The 18768-nt window shown below is 49.5% G+C and overlaps 1 protein-coding gene across 1 annotated transcript in view; it reads right to left on the minus strand.

Moving 5' to 3' along the window:
• Nucleotides 1-18768, minus strand: part of LOXL2 (lysyl oxidase like 2) — a 43896-nt gene that overhangs the window by 11417 nt on the left and 13711 nt on the right. Inside the window, exons 4-8 of the mRNA XM_038166826.2 lie at nt 10863-11074; nt 5684-5906; nt 4132-4315; nt 1527-1678; nt 800-967 (exon numbers count right to left, since the gene is read on the minus strand). Coding sequence (XP_038022754.1) covers nt 800-967; nt 1527-1678; nt 4132-4315; nt 5684-5906; nt 10863-11074 — 939 coding nt within the window. The remainder of the gene's footprint in view (nt 1-799; nt 968-1526; nt 1679-4131; nt 4316-5683; nt 5907-10862; nt 11075-18768) is intronic.

Here is an 18768-nt window from a genome sequence, read left to right on the forward strand (position 1 = left end):
AATGCTCTTTGCACACAGGGCTGCCCTGTTCCACACAGTGTGGCTTTATCCTCGCCGTGCTGGTGCAGCCGGGAGGTGCATAAGGGCCTTTTCTGTTCTAAATACCAGCAGCCTCAGCTAAAGGAAAAAATGGCTTGTTGCTCGCTGGACTCTCGGAGCTGTGTCAACAGAGCAGGGCAGCTGGAAAGGCCAGCAGCGTTCAAAGGACGTGGCTGTCCAGTCAGCTGGAGGAACCAGCTTGCACAGGGAGCTGTTTTGTATTTTTTTGGGGAGCCCCAATACCCATTTTGTGCCCAAAACTGCAATAATGGCCCAGAAGTTAAATATTTCCCTACAAAAGCTGCTGTTATATGCCCAGATCTGCCTGTCCCTCTCCCACTCTGTGATCCTGGAGGGATGAACACTTTATTCCTTTATTCCTTTATTCCTTTTCAAGCCATCTGACACCACGTTAAACTTGGCTTCGAGCTTCACCCAGCCTGAGGAGTTCAAGTCCCCAGCCTGACCGAGGGAGGGACAAGAAACCGCACAAAACCACCAGCCCAACGGGGCCAGACTGGGAAATCCTATCCCTGAGCAGCACGAAAACACGAGGTTTGCCCAGAGCAGCACTTTCTGCTCCGAATATCCCCCAAATATCTGCTGTGCATCGACATTTAACCTTCAGGGTCTCTCCGGACAACACCTCGATGCCAAAATCTGATTTTTTTATAACCCCACCTCATCCTCCACCACCCCCTACCCATCGCAGGGGTGCCACCGTGGCCACGGCAGGCACGGGAGGGCGCAGGGGACCTACCTGGAAGGCATGGCTGGCAAAACCCAAGCCCAGCTGCCGACACACCACCATAGCCTCCACGGTGCCCCAGTTCTCGCTGCAGACGGTGCCCCACCGCAGCGTGCCGTTGCGCTCCGCCAGCACCTCCACCCGGCCCTCGTAAGGGTTGCGGCCACCGCTCAGGCGCAGCTGCAAGGCACAAAAAAGTCAATAAATGTCAAGCATGGAAGAGGCAATGGTTGGCCAAGCAATGCTCGGGGTGATTTGGAGGCTGGAGATTTCGGTTCTGCTCCTTGCAGAGCAGTTGGTGCAGTTTGGTTCTTCGTCTCCCTTCTTCGTCTCCTACCATGGGCACCCAAGCCCAGCGTCTGAAAGCGGCCCGTGCCAGCTGTAAGAGAGCAACACGCTCCTCCCGAAAGCCTCCCTCCTCCTTTCTCTGTGTTAGAGGCTGTTTATGGCCTTTGGCAAGAGGATTTGCTCGTAGAAAGCCGTGTCTGGTTCAGCCAGTTGGAGATTTTAAGCTCCACGTGGCTAACGGGACAGCAGCACCAAGACCTGGGTGCCACCGTGGGGAGAAACCGACCGGGTCCCGTCACATGGCAGATGTTAAAAATCTGAATTTTTAGGCAGGGCTTGGTGAAACAATTCCTACTCAGATGCCCAAAATGCATCACAAAAAGGGCAGATGATGCTCTGGGATGAAAACACCTCTCCACGTCACCCATATCCCGGCCCTTTGGCTTCTCACCTGGTTCTGGAAACCCATGGCAGGAACGTTGCACCTCACAGCAGCATCCTCCTCGTGGTTGCAGCCCTGCGACTCCATGTTGAACTTGCAGTCCGTGATGGATTTCTCAAAGCCCGTGCAGTCGATTTCGTTGAGATGAATTGGACCCATGCCTTTGGGAGGGGCGAGAAAGAAAAAGTCTTATCTCCTGCCCGTGCTACTGTGAAGAAATATCCAATAACACTTTATTAATACTTTGCAGACATCGCGTTGGACTCTCGCATTCAAAACACAATCCTGAAATAACTCCAGCGATTTCTTGTAAAAAAAAAATAAAACAAAAATCTGCAAGATTATTATTATTATTATTAATTTTACCATTACATTCTTTCCAGTAGTCTCTGGGAGTCAAGCGCCGCAGCAGAGGCCAAGTTTCCGCTGTTACATAATTTACAAACTTCAGCTGGAGGAATTCACAAATTTTGACCTTTTGGCTGCATCCATACAACAGGAATCTGGTCTCAGTCAAGGGCTGACATTTAAATGCAAACATCTACACGCTCACTGGGACAGCAGGATGGAGCAACGCAGGGAGGTGCAAGAAATCAGCCAAAAATTGTGGGGCAGGTGCGTGGCACAGACTCCAACGCCGCTGATAAAAGCAAGGCAGCAAGAGAGCAAACGTCTTTTGTCACCGCACAGAAAGGTCTCAAGGAACTGGGAGAAGAATTGAGAAATTTGGTTCCTTCCCCGGACAACACACAATTGTCATTTCCACCAGAGACCTACATAAGAGAAGGCCATAATCCCATAAAGCTCCCACGTCCTGTTTCCAAACTGAGCTCCAAACTGTTTAGCAAGAAGATTTTTGGGAAAGTACCCGAGATTTTGGCAGATTTTCTTCACCACAGAAGAACAACCAGAGCCCATGCGACCCCATCCATCACTGCTGCTGGGCTCACAGCAGACAGCGCGGTCAGGAGATCCCTGCAAGCAGCAGCTGGAGAACCTCTGGTCTCCAGTAGTTTTAGGAAGATTTTGGAGATGGAGAAATCTTGGGAAAAAAAAATATATATCTGAATTTTGAGCCATTTTTGTGCTTACCTCTCTGGAAAGGAAAATGTTACCCAACTTCGAGGCTGCACCTCAAAGCAAAGGGCTGACTGGAAGGCAGGAAAAGGTGATGGGTTTGTTAATGGTAGGGGGCTCTTTTTGCTTAAAAACCTTTTTTTGCTGCCAATCTGGAGCCTGTCTGACTCCCCGGGACAGCCAGCACACCTGTGACTCAGATTCTCTTTGTGGCTGCCTCTGGAAATGAGGTATCTGCAGCCCCGGGCACTGAAACGCAGCCAAATGTCATTGCTGTAGGGATGATAAAAATTGTATTTCCTCCCGTGCCATTCCCTTTAGCAGAAGAATAGGATTAGGGCTGTATGTCCAACACACACATTCACCTGCTGCTTGGGGGTTTATTTTTATATTTTCCCTCCAAGGGCACTGTAGGGGACACAACATGTTCAGGAGACTCAGACTCAGACCTTCCTTTCAACAAACTCTGTCTGAATAAGGGTAAGCTGCTTATTCTGGGTCTCATTTATCTAGAAAAGGGGGAAATAAATCATTATCTACAGATCCTGAAATCTTTGTGGAGACGGTTTTCTCCCACAGGTCCCTTTTATCTTAATTAGGATTCCTAGACAATCACTGCACATCACTCGTGGCTCTAGAAAGCGAGTGGTGTTTTACCTTGTGAAACTACATCTCCAACACGGTGACGAAAAGAATGGTCACTCCAATTTATATTTGAAAACACAAATTCACCAAGATGGAGATGTGACAAAGCAAAGCCTAAACAAATAAAGGGACGCAGAGTTCAACAACCGAGTTGTTGAACTGAGCACTCGGTGTCCCAGAGGACACCCAGCAGGGCGCATTGACTGATTGCCAGTGTTTAACATGGAAAAAAAAGGAAAATATGTGGAAATTCCAGGCATTGCTGGGAGCTTCCAGGCTGAAGAAATGCCACCCTTTCATTTAGTCTCACGATACAGGGTTTGGTGTCATTTTCTTGAGGGTTAACGCTATGGAAGTGAATCAGAAAGTGGTTTGCGAGGGCAAATGTGAGGCTCTGAGTTGCCATTTACCAGGCTTCGGAATTTAAACCAGCTCCCAAACACAGGAAATCCAAACCCAAAGCTGGCTCTGAGCTGTACAAATAGCCCTTCTATTTATAACAGGCTAAATTAATATTCTGGGCTTAAATTGGAGAGCGTTTGAAGTCTAGACCCAGGGCCCATTTTTGCCAGGAACCTTCTAGTAATGCCTTACACCACGTGCATCTAGAGAGCTTGCAAAGAGAATTGGAGAGCAAGGGGTGTGATAACAAAGAAATAATTACTGGAGCAGCTGCTGGAGGGGAAGGTTAAACTCATCATCACCAGGCGTCTTTCAAGGAATCCTGAATATCCCTCTAAGGCACAGCCTCGAGGGACTTATTAAGAGCAGCGAAGAAATTCTTGGTCCCCAAAGCAAACATCCCAGTAAAAACACTCGCTGCCCTGGATTGTGAAAGGGTTTCTCAGAGGTGGATGAGAGGAACGGTCCCTGGAGCTCCTTTTGCCCTTACCTTGCCCCAGCCTCGCTCCTGTTATCGCTTCCTTGGCGCTGCCGAAGCCCAGCTCGCGGCACACCACGCTGGCCGACACCAGGTTCCAGTTATCGTCGCAAACCGTCCCCCACTCCCCGTTTTTCAGCACTTCCACTCGTCCTTCGCCGGTGTTGGCTCCCCCTTTCAGCCTCACCAGGGGCTGCTGCAAGACACAGACAGGAGCAGGGTCACCACTGCCCGCGAGCAGAGCATCCTTCCTCTATGGCTCTGATTTACGGGGGGTTGTGCGCTCAAAATGTGCCACCCCCAGGCACCTAAAAACCCCCGTCACATAGTACAAGAGGCTGGAAGTGCTGGGAGAAAGGAGATCCTTGTTTAACAAGGCTTAGGGTATTCAGAGACTTTTTTTTTTACACCCCTATGTGTGAAATGTAAAGAGACATCTTAATTCTCGGCCGTTTTGGTGCTTGGATCAAGGAGCCTGTTTCCCAGAGCCGTTCTGCAGCAGAGGGATGGCACAGCTGGATGTGCAGCAGCCCAAATCCCAGTATGAGCATCAGTTTTTCTAAGATCTATAAGAAGTATTTTAAAACACGCACAACGTGGTCTAAGACCACACTGTGCTCACCATCACTGACAGCTGCAGAAATCTTCCCTATCCAAATATTACAGATTAGGGAGCTATTAGGAACAGAACAAACGCATCCCCTTTTATGACTCCCCTTGAAGTCAGACAGCAGTCCGACACACACAGCTGAGAGGCAGGTTCAGCTCCGTTATTCCCATTACTTAGAGTTTCTGCTACAGCACTATGGGGTGGGATTGTTTGGGGTCTGCTGAGGTGCCAAGAAAAAGCCCACTGCTATAGCCACAGAGATACAGGGCTGGGGAGGGCAGGCTACAGCCAAAGCCTACAACACCTGATGCACCCTGCAAAAGAACTCGAACCCCAGGTTAAAAGCCCCCAGACCCTGCAATCACCCCCATATCCTAAGGCTGCACATCCTTTAAAGGTGGGAAGTGACCTTGCATTCCCCCAGCATCAGCCTAAACCACGTTTGCTGCATCCCTTCCCATCTGGCCGCCCCGCTGATGCTGTGAGCAGCCGACTCCAGGCACGTTTCCTAGCAGCCTTCTGCATATCTGAGGACCTTTGTGCTACGCTCAGCCTGCTCTTTGCTAGACTAAACAAACACAGCCCTCCCAACCTTTCCTGCGGGCCGTGTTTTCCCTGCCTCTCGGGGCATTTCTCTGCAGAGGACCCCGGGGCGGCGGAAATACCAGCTTATTTCCATCCCATCTCTACAGGAGAGAGAACCCGGCAGGATTTAAGTGACTGCGAAACAGCAAAGCCCAGCAGCAACCGGGCACGGATTCAACTGGCTTGCACGGAAAAGCTCAAACAGGAACGTGAGGGCTGAGCTTTCTTACTACTCGCTCGCAGCTTTGCCAGCTGCGGCGGTGAGCGAGGCTCCCACCCTTCCAAGCCTGGTACCACGGCCTCATTAATGTGACTAATTACACTCCGTTGGCTTCTTCCACTCAAAGTTGTGCCTTGTCCCTTGCTCACCTCCTGCCTGAAGGCTTTTCGGAAGCCGCTGTGGCTGCTGGGGGCAAAGGCACGTCCCGGGACGCAGCTGACCACCGCCGGCATCCCGTTCTCGCACGTCGCGTTCTTCTCCGCGTCCACGTTGAGGTGGTTGCCCAGCTTGCAGCTGGAGATGTGAGCCTCGTTCCCGCTGCAGTCCATCGAGTAAGCCCAGTAATGCTGCTTCCTTCTGCTGGCAAACATCCTGGCAGGAAGAAAGAGGAAAATGAGAGTTTGGAACCCAAAAGAGCCGCGCCGATGTCACTGAGACAAGAACACCTTGGGATTAAATGAGGATGGAGCGGCATTATTTGAAGGGTGACCCATTCATACTCACAATACCCCTCCGTTCAGGTGCTTAGGAATAAATTTAAGCTACTAAATTAATAGCTGAAATTAGTATTAAATTAATTTAAGTGTCTATTTAAGCTAAAGAGCAGAGCGTGATTCAACGGCGTGGCTGGAGCAACAACTACGCACTTAAGGAGAGACACTTAACAGAGATCCCACGCTGCAGGGGTCAGAGAGCAGAGCCAAGGCAGTTAACTAAAAAGGCCAAATGGGCCCCAAAAAGCCCTCTCCTGTAACCGAGCTGCTCTTTTTGCTTGCCATCACCTCTCAGCTGCGAGGAGATGGCAGAGAGCTACGGCCCTCCAGCTTCTCTCCCAGCTGCGGCGTTAACAACTGCAAGCCTGAAAGCAATTTCCACCAGCAGAAGCAATTCCCTCGATGACATGTTCACGGCAGAGGAGGTTGGCAGCAGCTTCTGCTTCTTGCTCCCAAACCTTTGTGCTCGCTTGGAGCCGCTCCAGGGGCTGCTAAGGGGAGCACCAGTTCTGATCAACCACAGCACCTGAACAGGACCTGGTGGAGGAACAAAGGAACCTGTAGAGGGTGTTGGGTTGAAATTCAACCGGGCAGGTGGTGACTGCAAGGTTTTTTCCCAGGTGCTACCCTTCAGTGGTCCTGTGTGGGCTGGTTTGTTCTGTCCTGGATGCTGGAGAGGGTCTTCTCCCCTTCCGCTCGCTAAGCTTTGCTGACAAGCTCGTCCAAGCTCGCATGGCTCACAGCCACCAGCTCAGCTTTTCTGAAACCAGATTTCTCCAGGTTGATGCTAGGGTGAAATACAGCCGAGATGGAGATGCAAATGCATCGCACGACGGGGAGTAAACGCTCTGCTGGAAAGGGCTGAGGATGGAGCAGCACAGGCAACCTGCCCATCCTGGGGGTAAAACACCATCAAATCGGGGCTGTGAGGGGCCCTGAATCAACAGAAAATGAATGGGGATAGGAAGAGGAAAAATTAAAAACAAGAAACATAAGAACAGAGGGGATGTGGGCAAGAAGAAAGTGCCAGACACTTCACAGCTAGAATATCTCAATCAATTTTGGACCAGGCCTTGAAGACTTTTCTTACTTCTAATTAAGCTGTGCTACAGCTTAATTACACGTTACCCCTGGGAAGCATCTGGAAGCCTTCTCGAGTGATTTTACTCCATACCCCTGTAGCAGGAGCCAGCTCTGCTTCATTCACCCCCCTTCCATTCTGGGCTCTCATTTGGGAAGCGAGAACCTGAAGGAGAGTTTACACCAAAATCCTGACACACACACGTGCAGAGAGCTCCACGAGCTCCAGAGCAGACGCAGCAGAAACCTAGCCTGTCTTAGGGAAGTAATTACGGGGATGCCTTATAATAGCAAACAATGACCTCAGCCTGGAAACTCGATGAGGCATTAACATCTGGTGGATATTAGCAAGCTGGGGAGAAACAGCCAGAGAAAGCCCCACCTCACTTCCCCAGACCAAATAGATGTGTATATATATTAAAAAGTGGAATAGTGATGATGTCTGCAGACAGAAACTCGGGGCATTCCTGTTATTTAGCACAGGGAGGGTGCAGCCCACCTCTCCCTGGCCTTGCTGTAAGCCAAGGGCAATGCAGCTTGGATCATGGTGAGTGAACGGTCATGTCGTGAGTTCAGCCAAAGCTGGAACCCAAAGGATTTCTACCGGTCAGGAGAGGTTGGTCTTCATCACTTAAGCTTTAAAAAAAGGCATAGGTTAAGCCCAAGGGCTGCAGGAAGCATCTCAGGGTGTAGCCAAAGCAACCCTGCTTTGGAAGAGCGTGTCTGAGAGACCTTGAGGAGAGCAAAAAGTGCTGGGAAAATTCACACACGTGCTGGGAAAATTCACCCCTGGTGCACTGAATGCAGAAAAAAACACGTCCTGGAGGTGCTGAGCATCCTCTCCTTGACAAATCATGAAGCTGTAAGAAGGCATCAGGTCCATCTCTCTGCATTTTGGGTCATAAGCTCTTGCTGTCCCCATCAACAAAAAGCATTTAATCCTCCTCCCTCAGCCCCAGCAAGGCTCGGAGGAGGAGTTAAGCAGCACTTATATAAAACCACTTTGAAGCACGAACAAGAACATGGAAACAAGGCTGAGATTTGTTTCGTTTCCTACCATAAATCGCGCTGTCAGCTGCAGAGCCTAAGTTACATTCAGGAATAAAACCCTGGCACGGGGACAGCAATGAACTAAGTTGTTTTCTTTCAAGCAAGATCCATCTGCAAATCATTTCACCTCCCACCACTGTGCAGAAGAGCCCAGGACCCGTTCGCTCAGCCTGCAAAGCTGCACTTGGTGGGCACTGGGACTGGCGTGGACGCTGCCCCCAGCCCCTCCGAAACCCAACCCCACTGGGAAAGGATCCTGGGAGAAGGGTGCTTAGAAACGAGGCAGAGCAGAGCCTGAGAAACGAGGAAAAATATTTCTGAGGCTTCACACTCATGTGGAGATTAGGGTTTAGTTGGAGTGATCAGGAGATGAACCCAAAAACCAGGATGTGACCAGAAAGCGTGGGGGGCAGCGCACAGAGCAGATCTCAACAGTTTTCACTCCGGTATCTCAATTAAAAGGCAATGACCTCTTAATTGAAATCCTCAGCCTAGACCTGGGACGTTTCCCTTACAAGCAATGCATCGGCCAGCCCTTTGCTCAGAGAGCCAGCAGACACACGCTGCCCTGCTAACGTGTGGTTCGGGTCTCTGGTAACATGAAGCATAAAGGGCAGATGCCCCAGGAAAGAAAACAGCTTTTAAACTATGCTAACCAAACAAAACTGCCTTTCTGACAAAGTTTGACAAGTCTTCCTCTAATGAAACAGCATGCCATCTTCTTCTAACCCAACATAATATTCATCATATTTTCCAAAACATCTTTCCGTGGGTGCAGGAGCAAGCAAGCCATCACCGCCTGCTGAGAACGAGCAGAGGTGAGGGAGGAATTAGGGCACTACCCAAGCAATTCGTCTGGTTCGGTAGCAGAGATGCACACGCCTGGCATTTGTAAGCACTGCATATTCATAACTCCTCCAGTGAATGGGATTTTCAACATTGCTGAACAGCCGTGCCTCGGTTTTTCCATCCTTACAGGCGCTGTTGCAAGAGGCAGAACAATTACCAAGCGCCCTTTTATTTAAGGCAGATGGTTCCAGCTGCTAAGGTTAATGCTTTTCTTGGAAATGCCACAAGCAAAAAAAAAAAAAAAGGAAAAAATCTGCTTTGTCTTACTAGAAGCATCCTGCCCTCCTGCTCTGATGCAGGCGGTGGGAATCTCAGGGCTGAGTTTGGGGGAGAAACCCTGCACTGATGGGAGGAAAAGTGCCTTTAACAGGAGCAGAACACGAAACCGCCTGGTAGCAATTATTAAGTCACTGCTCGTCTCCCTGGGAAGCCCAAAAAGAGTTCCACTTGGGTTATTTATTTTATATTCTTTGCGCTGCCGTGCAGCTTTACGCTCTTGCAGCCCAAGGACCTCTTCGATTGATCACGATCTTACTACCGAGAGAAATGAAACGTGGCCAGCTGGCCCCAGAGGGAGCCTTCAGAAACACCAACTGCACAGGCCGAAAGGAGCAGGCAGGAAAACCACAGCTCCTGCTGCAGAAATCAGCTCTTCCCCCACCGACCGAGGCTTTCCCACTCCACAGGTCACATACGATAGGAAAGAAGCGAGACGGGATTTAGCTTAAACTGTTTGGCATCTGCTTCGGGGTGTTATTTCGAGGGAATGGCGTAGGAAGAGCCATGTCTGCGATGAAGGCTGGTGACAAAAAGCAACGACAACAAAAAAAGACCAGAGCTCCCAGCTTTCAAGGCAAGAGAAAGGCATCCTGAACTGATCAGCCCCTCAAAGACACGATGCTCTCCCTAGGGATCACCATTTTCTTTCCTCTTTTTAAAGCCATCTACAAACAGAAGAACTCAAAACAGCTCTGCAATCACAACTGCATCCTCCTACCAGCACCACCGGAGGTGCAGAGGCAGAAAGAAGCAAGGCAGGGAGCAGCAGCAGGACGCACGACCCATGCCTGCAGCTCGGAGCAGGCTGCAATGCACAGAGCAAGGCGAGCAGCTGGAAGCGGCTGGCAGCTCTTCCAACCCCGAGCCCTGAGCCACTGCCGGTGCCAAAAAGAGCTGAACCGGGGCTAACAGCAGCGAGAAATTAATGGGAAATGGTCCCCAGGGCAGGCGGCTGCTCTGCGGGGGATTTGGCAGCCGGACACCCATGAGGCATGGATGGTGAGCCTCTGAGAAAACCAAACGTGAAAGCAGCTGGTTGACATGGGTGGACACATCAGAGGTGTGAGACCAGGGCTGCATGCAGAAGCAGGAAGGAGGAACATGGCCAATAAAGCACAAAAAAGCCCTGTTTTATTTCGGGATGCTTAGGTGCGCTTGAGCTAATAGGTTTACTCCCAGTAAAGTATCATCACTTCGCTCGTGTCCACCCATCCTGCATGAAACACAGGACCTAAACCCATTGCTAATGAAGGAAATGACCACCCCATAGCCAGAAACAAATAATAAAAAGTAAAAAAAAGATGGTTTTGGGCTGACTATCCACATCTCCTACTACAGGACCCTAGGCCCTAGGCCTCCAGCCAGCACGGTGAGGATCAAACCATTCCCCTGGCCGCACAAGGAAATGCTTGACATTTCACATATTTGCACAGAAGGAAAACCTGATCTGAAGGAATGAAGCAGTTGGAGGTTTTTCCTCCCTCGAGGTCCCCAGCATCGTCGGACAATTTGCATTTCTGAACAAGGCCCCGAGTGTTCGCAGGGCCACGCGACTCACACAAGGTTCAGCTCTTACTTGTAGACCTTGGCGTTGTATTTCCTCTCGCTCGGAAATCCAAACATGCCGCAGACGACTCGGGAGTTTTTCATGGTCCAGTGCTTGTCACATATCTGCTTCCAGGTCCCCTCGTCCTTCACCTCCACGTAACCCTCCGTGACGGGCACCCGCTTGCGGTAGGTGGCGAGGATGGCGCGGATCCTTATGTCTTCCACCTGGATGTTCATGTTCTGTGAACATAAAAAAAAATACACGAATGATTCAAGAAAACCTGCTGTGTGGCTTCCAGGTGGGGAACAGAAATCGATTCTGCTCAGGGGAATCACAACTGGACAGAAAGAGGCAGAAAATAAGAGGGATTAGGAAAAGTCTCACCAGGGACGCAACAAACCTTGCGCAAGTCCTTCCTTGGCCCTGGGAAAGAGGATGCTTTTTCTCATGTTAAATAAAAAAATCATCTCATTTTTTATTTGAATTCATTCAAAGTGCTCATTTCAGAAGCGTGGTGATCTTAATTAGGTCTCAGCTCCTACGGGAATTAACCTCATAACTTCAGTAGGGCCAATTTACCAGCAGAAATCAGGGAGGTGGGAGCCCTGGTGAAGAACCGAAATGGGGGGGGGGTCTCTCTGGACACCCCTTCCCCACCTGGCCCGGCACTGTGGGAGCCAGGACCCCCGTCTACTGGCACGGGCACCCCCAGTGTCCATGGGCTGGATTTGTCCCCCCGGCTGAAGCAGATGGCTCAGAGGTTGCACGGATTTTCACATTTGGAGCCTACGTGAGAAGGCTGCGCAAACAAACCTTGCAGGGACCAAAAGCAAAGGCCGACTGGAAAATATCTGCTGTGGCAAGCAATTACAAAAGAGCTACTGAAAATTTTATAGCTTGCTTCCAGGAGAGGTTTTCTTTTTTTTTTTTTTTTTTCTTCTCAAAAATGTACAAAACCACGTGGTTGTGCTCGCGGTTACATCAGAGCTGAGGAATCCTTCCCTCCCCTCGCTCAAATTCAATCGCTTGGAAAAGAAAAGTGCCCAGAGCTTTAAAGAGACGCCGGCTTCTCCGGGACACGGACCAGTGGCACACACAGAGGTATTCGAGTCAGGGAGATCACAGCGGGACTCGCAGAGTCCTGCGAGTTACACGTGGCGCATCCCCCTCCAGAAACTGCCCCAGCACTGATGGAAATCGCAGGGCACACGGAAACCAAGGGCAGGGAAAAATCTGCTCCTCGTTCACAGCCCTGGGCAAGCCACTCCAGGCTTTTATTTTACATTTAACACTCAATTTTACACCAAACTGGGTGACTGATTCCTCCGTTCACCTTCAGCTGGAGCATCCACAAGGCACCCCCCGTGACCCAGGCCAGCAGGACCTTGAGTTTTACCCAGGAAAATCAATGCAATGGGGTTGACAGCTTGGGCTTGGATCTTAAAAACACCTATAGCCCTTAGGGAAAAAAAAATAAAACCAGAAAAAAAAACAAACCACAACAAACCAACAGAAACACCCACAATAATATCCAAGTTTGTTACATCTGAGACTTTAAGGTGTTCAGACAAAGGGCCTGACGCAAGAGCGGACTCATGCACCTCTTGTGCAATCTGGAAAGTCCATTTCCATTTGCAATACAAAGAGTTTTTCTCCCGTAATGCTGCACAGCTTCTGACTACGTGCTGTCAGGGAAGTAGCAGAGCCTCTGTGCATTGAAGGCCTCCCCAGGCTGGTTTCCAAACCTGCCACTCGCTTTTCCCCTGGTGCAGATTATAAAATGTTTCCAGCCCTTCGGTGGAGGGGGAAAGTGTTTACCTGCAGCTGGAGGCCAGCAGTGCCTGAGAGAGCACCTTGTTTCCCTGCTCCCTCCATCACGCCCTGCTCTCTGCACCAGGAAACAAGCAGCAAGAAAAGCCTTAAATCCACTTGGAAATAGCTCTGACAGCTGAAGATCTAAAAATGCCTGGAGTAAGAAGCCTATGGGAGAGGATTAACCCAAAAGACAGAATGCCAAAGCTTAAAATTGCACTCAAGGAGCACACGAAAAAGGTAGTAACGACGGAGGAAATTTGCATTGACAGCTGAGAAAGTGGGTGAGACAGCCTGGGTGATTTTTTTTTCTGTCTGTGACTGCAGGATATATCCACCCTATATAAAATCCTCAGTATGTTTGCTGCACGTAGGTACGTCGGTATCAGCCTCACTGCATAATAAAGTAATTGAAAGGGGGCATTTTTCTTGCCTAGACCTGACATAGCAAGGTGCTACCGTCCACTTGTGGCTTGCAGTTGTCTGGCACTTCCATTTTGCATGGATTTAAGCAGGCCAGAGGCAGCAGCCTGTCCCCAGCATGATGGAGAGGAGGAGAATTCAGACCAAAGTGGGATTCCTCCTTCAGGAATGATGCTCGAGGATGCCTGTGTTTCCCAGGAAGATGCAGGATGGGGTTATGAGCCTATTTGGTGTGATGGAAGCTCCCTTAGTCCGGGTGGTGACACATCTGAAAAGCCTCCAAGATACGCAGGGTGCTCAGAGGGTGGGAGAAAAAAAATTCTCAGCCTCCTTTTGCAGATTGAGAAATAAAACCCAGGGAGATCAAACTGCTTCTCCAAAGACCTTAAGGGCAGGAATTGCATTTGAGTATCCTGAGGTCCTGACCCCAACCTCCACACTGCAGCTCCCAAGCATCTGTGTCCAGAAGGTGTATTTTAAATGTTCAAAGGCCAGGAATGGATTTGAGCATCCCTCGCTGCGATGTGCTGAGGTTTAGGCCATCAGAGCAACGGGCAAAGAAAGAAATCATCTCCCTCTGTCAGAGGAGGAGAGGGAAGCCACAAAGTTTAAAGAATAATAAAAAAAAAAAAAAACAGACCAGGCTGTCCTTGCTGGTCAGTTTACAGTAGAAAAATAAGGGGCAAAGCTCAAAAGGCTTGCTCGTGGGCTTGAAAAAACACGGTCAGAGCCAGCGTGATACCTCAGGCACGGCAGGCTCCGATACCAAGGTCCCCAAACACATCTCTCTTACCCAGGAGATGCTGACATAGACACAAAAAAAACCCTTGGCTCTCTCTTTTAGCAAATCCAACCCTTTTTGTCCCGCCTTTTTGCCTGTATTTGCCAAGGAAGAAAATAAAAAACACAAAAGTGAGCACATTAGCAAGAAATAAGCCATCATTTCATTCCCTCCAGGGTATTTTGATCTTCAGATAGTTACGGCAGACCGGCACACAGTGACATTTTCATGATCTGTCTGAGAGCAAAGCCAACCTACATCCAACTCCCCTTTCTGCTCACAGAAAATGGGTTTAGAGCAGAGAACTCCTGATACAGCAACTCGTGGGGCTGCACCGAGCCTGAACAAACAGCAAAACATCCACGGGAAGAGATCCACGTGCTGCTGACCTCAGCTTTGTGCTGCGAGATTAAAGAACAAAGGAACAAATTAAATAAACGAAATATATTTATATTATAGAATATGTACTAAATATATTGAACGGTTTCCTTTCTCTGCACGGTTTTTGTTACACTGGGAGTATCCAGAAATGCCAGCACAGCCAGACCTATATTTTATCTCCCAGCACCAACGCACAGAGCAGCTGGGGTAATGGTGAAAACAGACTCGGCATCGAAATCGGGAGCAAACAGCATTTAATAGCCGGAGCAGATGTTTTTAAGTAGCTCTCTCCATACTTTCTGTACACGTGGAGGCAAAAGCCTGCAACAAGCTGTCATGTCAACAAGGAGAACTGTCTCTGAAAGCTTTATTTATGATGCTGCAGCCGTACACTGAAGACAAGATAGATCTAGAAAATGCTCTGAACCACCATGGCTCATGCATGACGGTCCTCCAGTGAGCCTTGCCCAGCTTCCACCTATTTAAACCAACAGTTATGGAGGTGTAGGTGCCAGCCCTTATTCCTTTGATAAAATAAACTAACAAAAAACACTCAAAAACCAAAAACACAACCTCCATGACTTGGGATTCAGCTGTTAGCTCAATGCACCCACAGCTGAGCCCCATTACAGATTAAGCACACGTGCAGCAGGAAATCCTAAGACATTTTGCTCCTGCTTGAGTTAAGCCTCCTTAGCTTTGAAAGGCGTGAAGAAACAGAAGATAAAGCTGGGGGAAGACACATAGTGCATTTATTCCTAGATCCAGATCAACCTGATTTACACTGGAGCCACTTGGCTGCGTATAGAATATAAAAATCAGACCAAAACTAAAATTGCTGTCCTGGACACAAAGCCCACCTCAAGCCAGCTCTGCTCTGCTATAAAACCAGCAAATCTCAGCCTCCGTGGCCTGCCCAGAGTCAGGGAAAAGAAAAGGGGGTTGGTTTTGAGCTTTCACAAAAGGATTCCTGGCTCAGAAAGTTTTCACAAGAGGCTCGGCTGCTTTTGTTTCCACCCTCTGCACCAAACACATCCCCGCGGCTTCGGATCCGATTGCAAAAACGGACGCAGCTTTCATAACATTTTCTGCCACATTTTGTCGTCTCTTTTGCGTGGACAGAACAATGTCATGCATGCTCCTGCACTGCCAGAGCTCGGTGATAACCCCTCTCTCATCGGGATTCACAGCATTGGGCCAGGGGAGAGCTCCTGTTCCTAGAAACCCGACTGCTCCTTCTCGCATCGCTGGCTCCTGGCTGACAGCGAGCCACAGCAGCTGGGATTTCGGAGGGGATTTGGAGGAGAGCATCGCAACGCTCACTTCAAGCACACACCCACGCGCTCGGCGACACCGCTAAGAAACCAGCGGGCGAGCTGCACGGAAGGGAACTGGGATGAAGTTTGGCTTCTGTGTGTTTTAATTTTTCTTTTCTCAACATCACCACGAGCGATGCTAAAAATCACCGAGCAAGAGGGCAGATGCCTTCAGGACCTTTTCTGACAGATCCCCAGGAGATCGCACAATTTAGGCAAAGATTGAGCTCTTACCCCAATTCTGAATTTAAAAAAAATGCAAGGGGTCTGTGTGCTGCCTCTGTCCCCCATATCCCCTAGGACCAGCTTTTCCTTCCCTATTCCTAACCCACCCCATTGCCCCCTTGATGCACAAACCCATTTGTATCACCTTTCCCAGGGTTTCTTGGCATCCTAAACACCAGCACATTAAATCTGCAGCTCACACAAGAAGCAAATCGGTTCCTTTCAATTCAGAGCATGACAAAATCTCTCCGTACAGACCCCGCTCACCCCAAAAGTGTCTCCTCTCCTCTGCCTGAGCCCTGCCCCTACTTCCAGTGAATTCCCAGCTACCAAGTTTGGTCCCCCCGAGATGACTTTTTGGAAAGGTCTCTCCGCATACATGGGAACAGGCGGAATCTGTTTTGACTTAAACATCTGGAGCTGTGCCTCTGAGTCACTACTGAGGTCCCAGCTGTTAAACACGGCGAGGGGATGCTGCAAGACAGAGACGGGCTGCCTACGGGGGGGGACAGCCGTCCCCTGGGAACGTGACGCTGCATTGGACTGCAAACGCTTTTTGTTCTGGGTTTGTGCAGCACAAAAGGGTAAGGGATGAGAGTGCAGCTCGGGATTGAGGTCCAGGAGCAATTACAGGGCGGATTAGAAACGACAAAAGAGAAGGCAGGAGCACTGAACCCTGCAGGAATTTTGGCACAGGTGAGGGCTCAGCTCAGGACAGATGATGCTCAGGTCTGTGAGCATCACGGTCTGAGGTTTCCACAATGGGCAAAGCTCTTAGATTCTCCGCTTCCTTTCTGCTGAGCTATTTTAAAGACAATTTGGATCAGGCACTGTAAGCCAGTCAAATTTATTACCTGACCTTCGCCCCGCAGGACAGAACAAGATCTTACTCTGTTCTCAGGCTTAGATAAATAGTTTATTGTCTTGCGTAATGCAGGAATGGTTAGCTGCATCCAAAATACTGCCTGACAGCTACTCGGGCCCTGAACACAGCCGGGATGAGGATGCAGATGGGTTAACTCTGTCCCCCAGGGAGCAGCAGCAAGCCCATGCCAGCTGTGGCAGTAAGAAACCCCCCAAAAAACTTAAAAATTATAGCAATAAAGAGACACGGTGGCTTGCCACGACAGCAGCTTAATTAATTATTTGCCTGGAGGCAGCTCCAGAAGGGATGCTGAATCCCTCCAGGCACACAAAACATCAGCACCCGTTTCACGTTGGCTTACGTTTAGAGAAATAAATATTTGCACCGAGGGGAAAGGCAACAGAAAGATTTATATCAGTGCCAGACCCAGACACTGCTCCTGGCCTCCTCCTCTCCTTGCTCCTTCCACTTAAAACCAGCTCAGCACACAGGAGCATTTTGTGCAGCCTCCAGAGCCCAATTTAACCAAAAGCTCCCCAAAGGGACACAGCAATGCCCCTTCCCTCTGGTTAAGGAACCCGGACAATATAATCCAACCCGCTTTTAACCAGACCCTTTGAGCCACCAGGCTTTGAAGTGAGATTTTTTTTCAGCCTCACACATGCCCAGATAGGAAAAGGAGGACAGAAATAGCAGCACAGCCTGGGCTGTTTAACTAGACTTGGTCTGCCCACCGTCTGGCCAAGGCTACGGTCTGCTCTCAGGTACCAGAGCTATTTGTGAACCCCAAGGGCTGCAGCAATTTGATATATTTAGAGCCCAAGTCCTATTTGAAGCCCGCGTGTGTGCACGGAGAGGAAGGAGGTGGACAACAAATATTTTGTTAAGGATGTTTTGGGGGCTAGGTTCCAAAAAATAATAATAAATTCCTACCGTGCATTTATTAAAGGAATATATTGAGGGTAGGAGGCAATTCCTGTGGCCTTAAAATTGCTGTTCCACCCAGCCAGGCAGTCACAGGTGGGCTCGTGCTGTGTTTGGGCAGTGCCACGCACAAGCTTAAACTGCTGGCGCCCTACAAAGGATCCCTACAGCAGGTCCCAGGATCACTTTCAGACGCTGGCAAACTGCAAAATGCCCAACAAGCAACAAAGCACTGCGCTTCTGCACCGGTTTTATCCTGCCCTCTACCTTTTGTCGAGGTGTGCAGCTCCCAGAACTCCCCCTGCCCCTTCTGCAAAACTGGGAACTTTTACTCCAAGCTCTGCTTTGGCTAAAAAGAAAGAAGAAATGCAAGCTAAGACAAATCCAGAGTCAAACACCGGTGATTTTTAACAATGACTTTGGAGGTGTCCACAGAGGATCACAGCAAGCAGGTTCAGCATCCTCCTCCCCATGTCCCCGACCATCCCCAAGGCTGTGGGCAGCCTCATTTGTGTGCGACTGCTCAGTAAAGATGCTCAACCACAAGCTTGGCACTTCCATGCACTTTTTTTTTTTTATTATTTTTTAACACTTGTATAGTGCATGGCTGCAGGGCTGGGGTCTGTAGGAGGGGAGAATAATCCTTCGGACAAGTCCCAAGGCTAAAAGCTGCAGTGGCTGCAGAAAACACCAGGCAAAAACGATGGAACTTAAAGATTGGATTTCAGATTTGCCCTAACCTCGGTCCTGGTGGAGGATTTAACCTCTTCCTGCCTGTCTCCTATCTGCTTATCTCAGATCTTCCATCCCTCACCCCACACTTCAGCCTGCGACTGACAACTTGTCTCATAGAAGCAAGGGTCAGGCACTGCCCCTGCCCCACGGGGCAGGCATGGAAAGGCTCAGGGACAGGAAGAGATGTGATGTAAGCCTCAAAATATGAGCTGTGATGGGAAAAGATCTGGCTGAGCGTATATATATAAGCCAAGTGGTTTATGGTGATGGAAAATTTCATCCTATCCTATTTATCTGCAGCATTTCCAAACTGGGAAACGGAGGTATGTACATTGCCCAATAAAAATAAACTCAGCTCAAGGGCTATCGTGTTGCTTTTAAAAGAGTGTGAACTCTCTGCCTGTCAGATTTTAGGAAGCGAGGCCAGATTTGAGCAAATGTCAATTTGCGGAGCCCCTCGGAGCTGGAGCC

Source organism: Anas platyrhynchos, chromosome 23, assembly GCF_047663525.1.
Source record: "Anas platyrhynchos isolate ZD024472 breed Pekin duck chromosome 23, IASCAAS_PekinDuck_T2T, whole genome shotgun sequence".
NCBI lineage: Eukaryota > Metazoa > Chordata > Aves > Anseriformes > Anatidae > Anas > Anas platyrhynchos.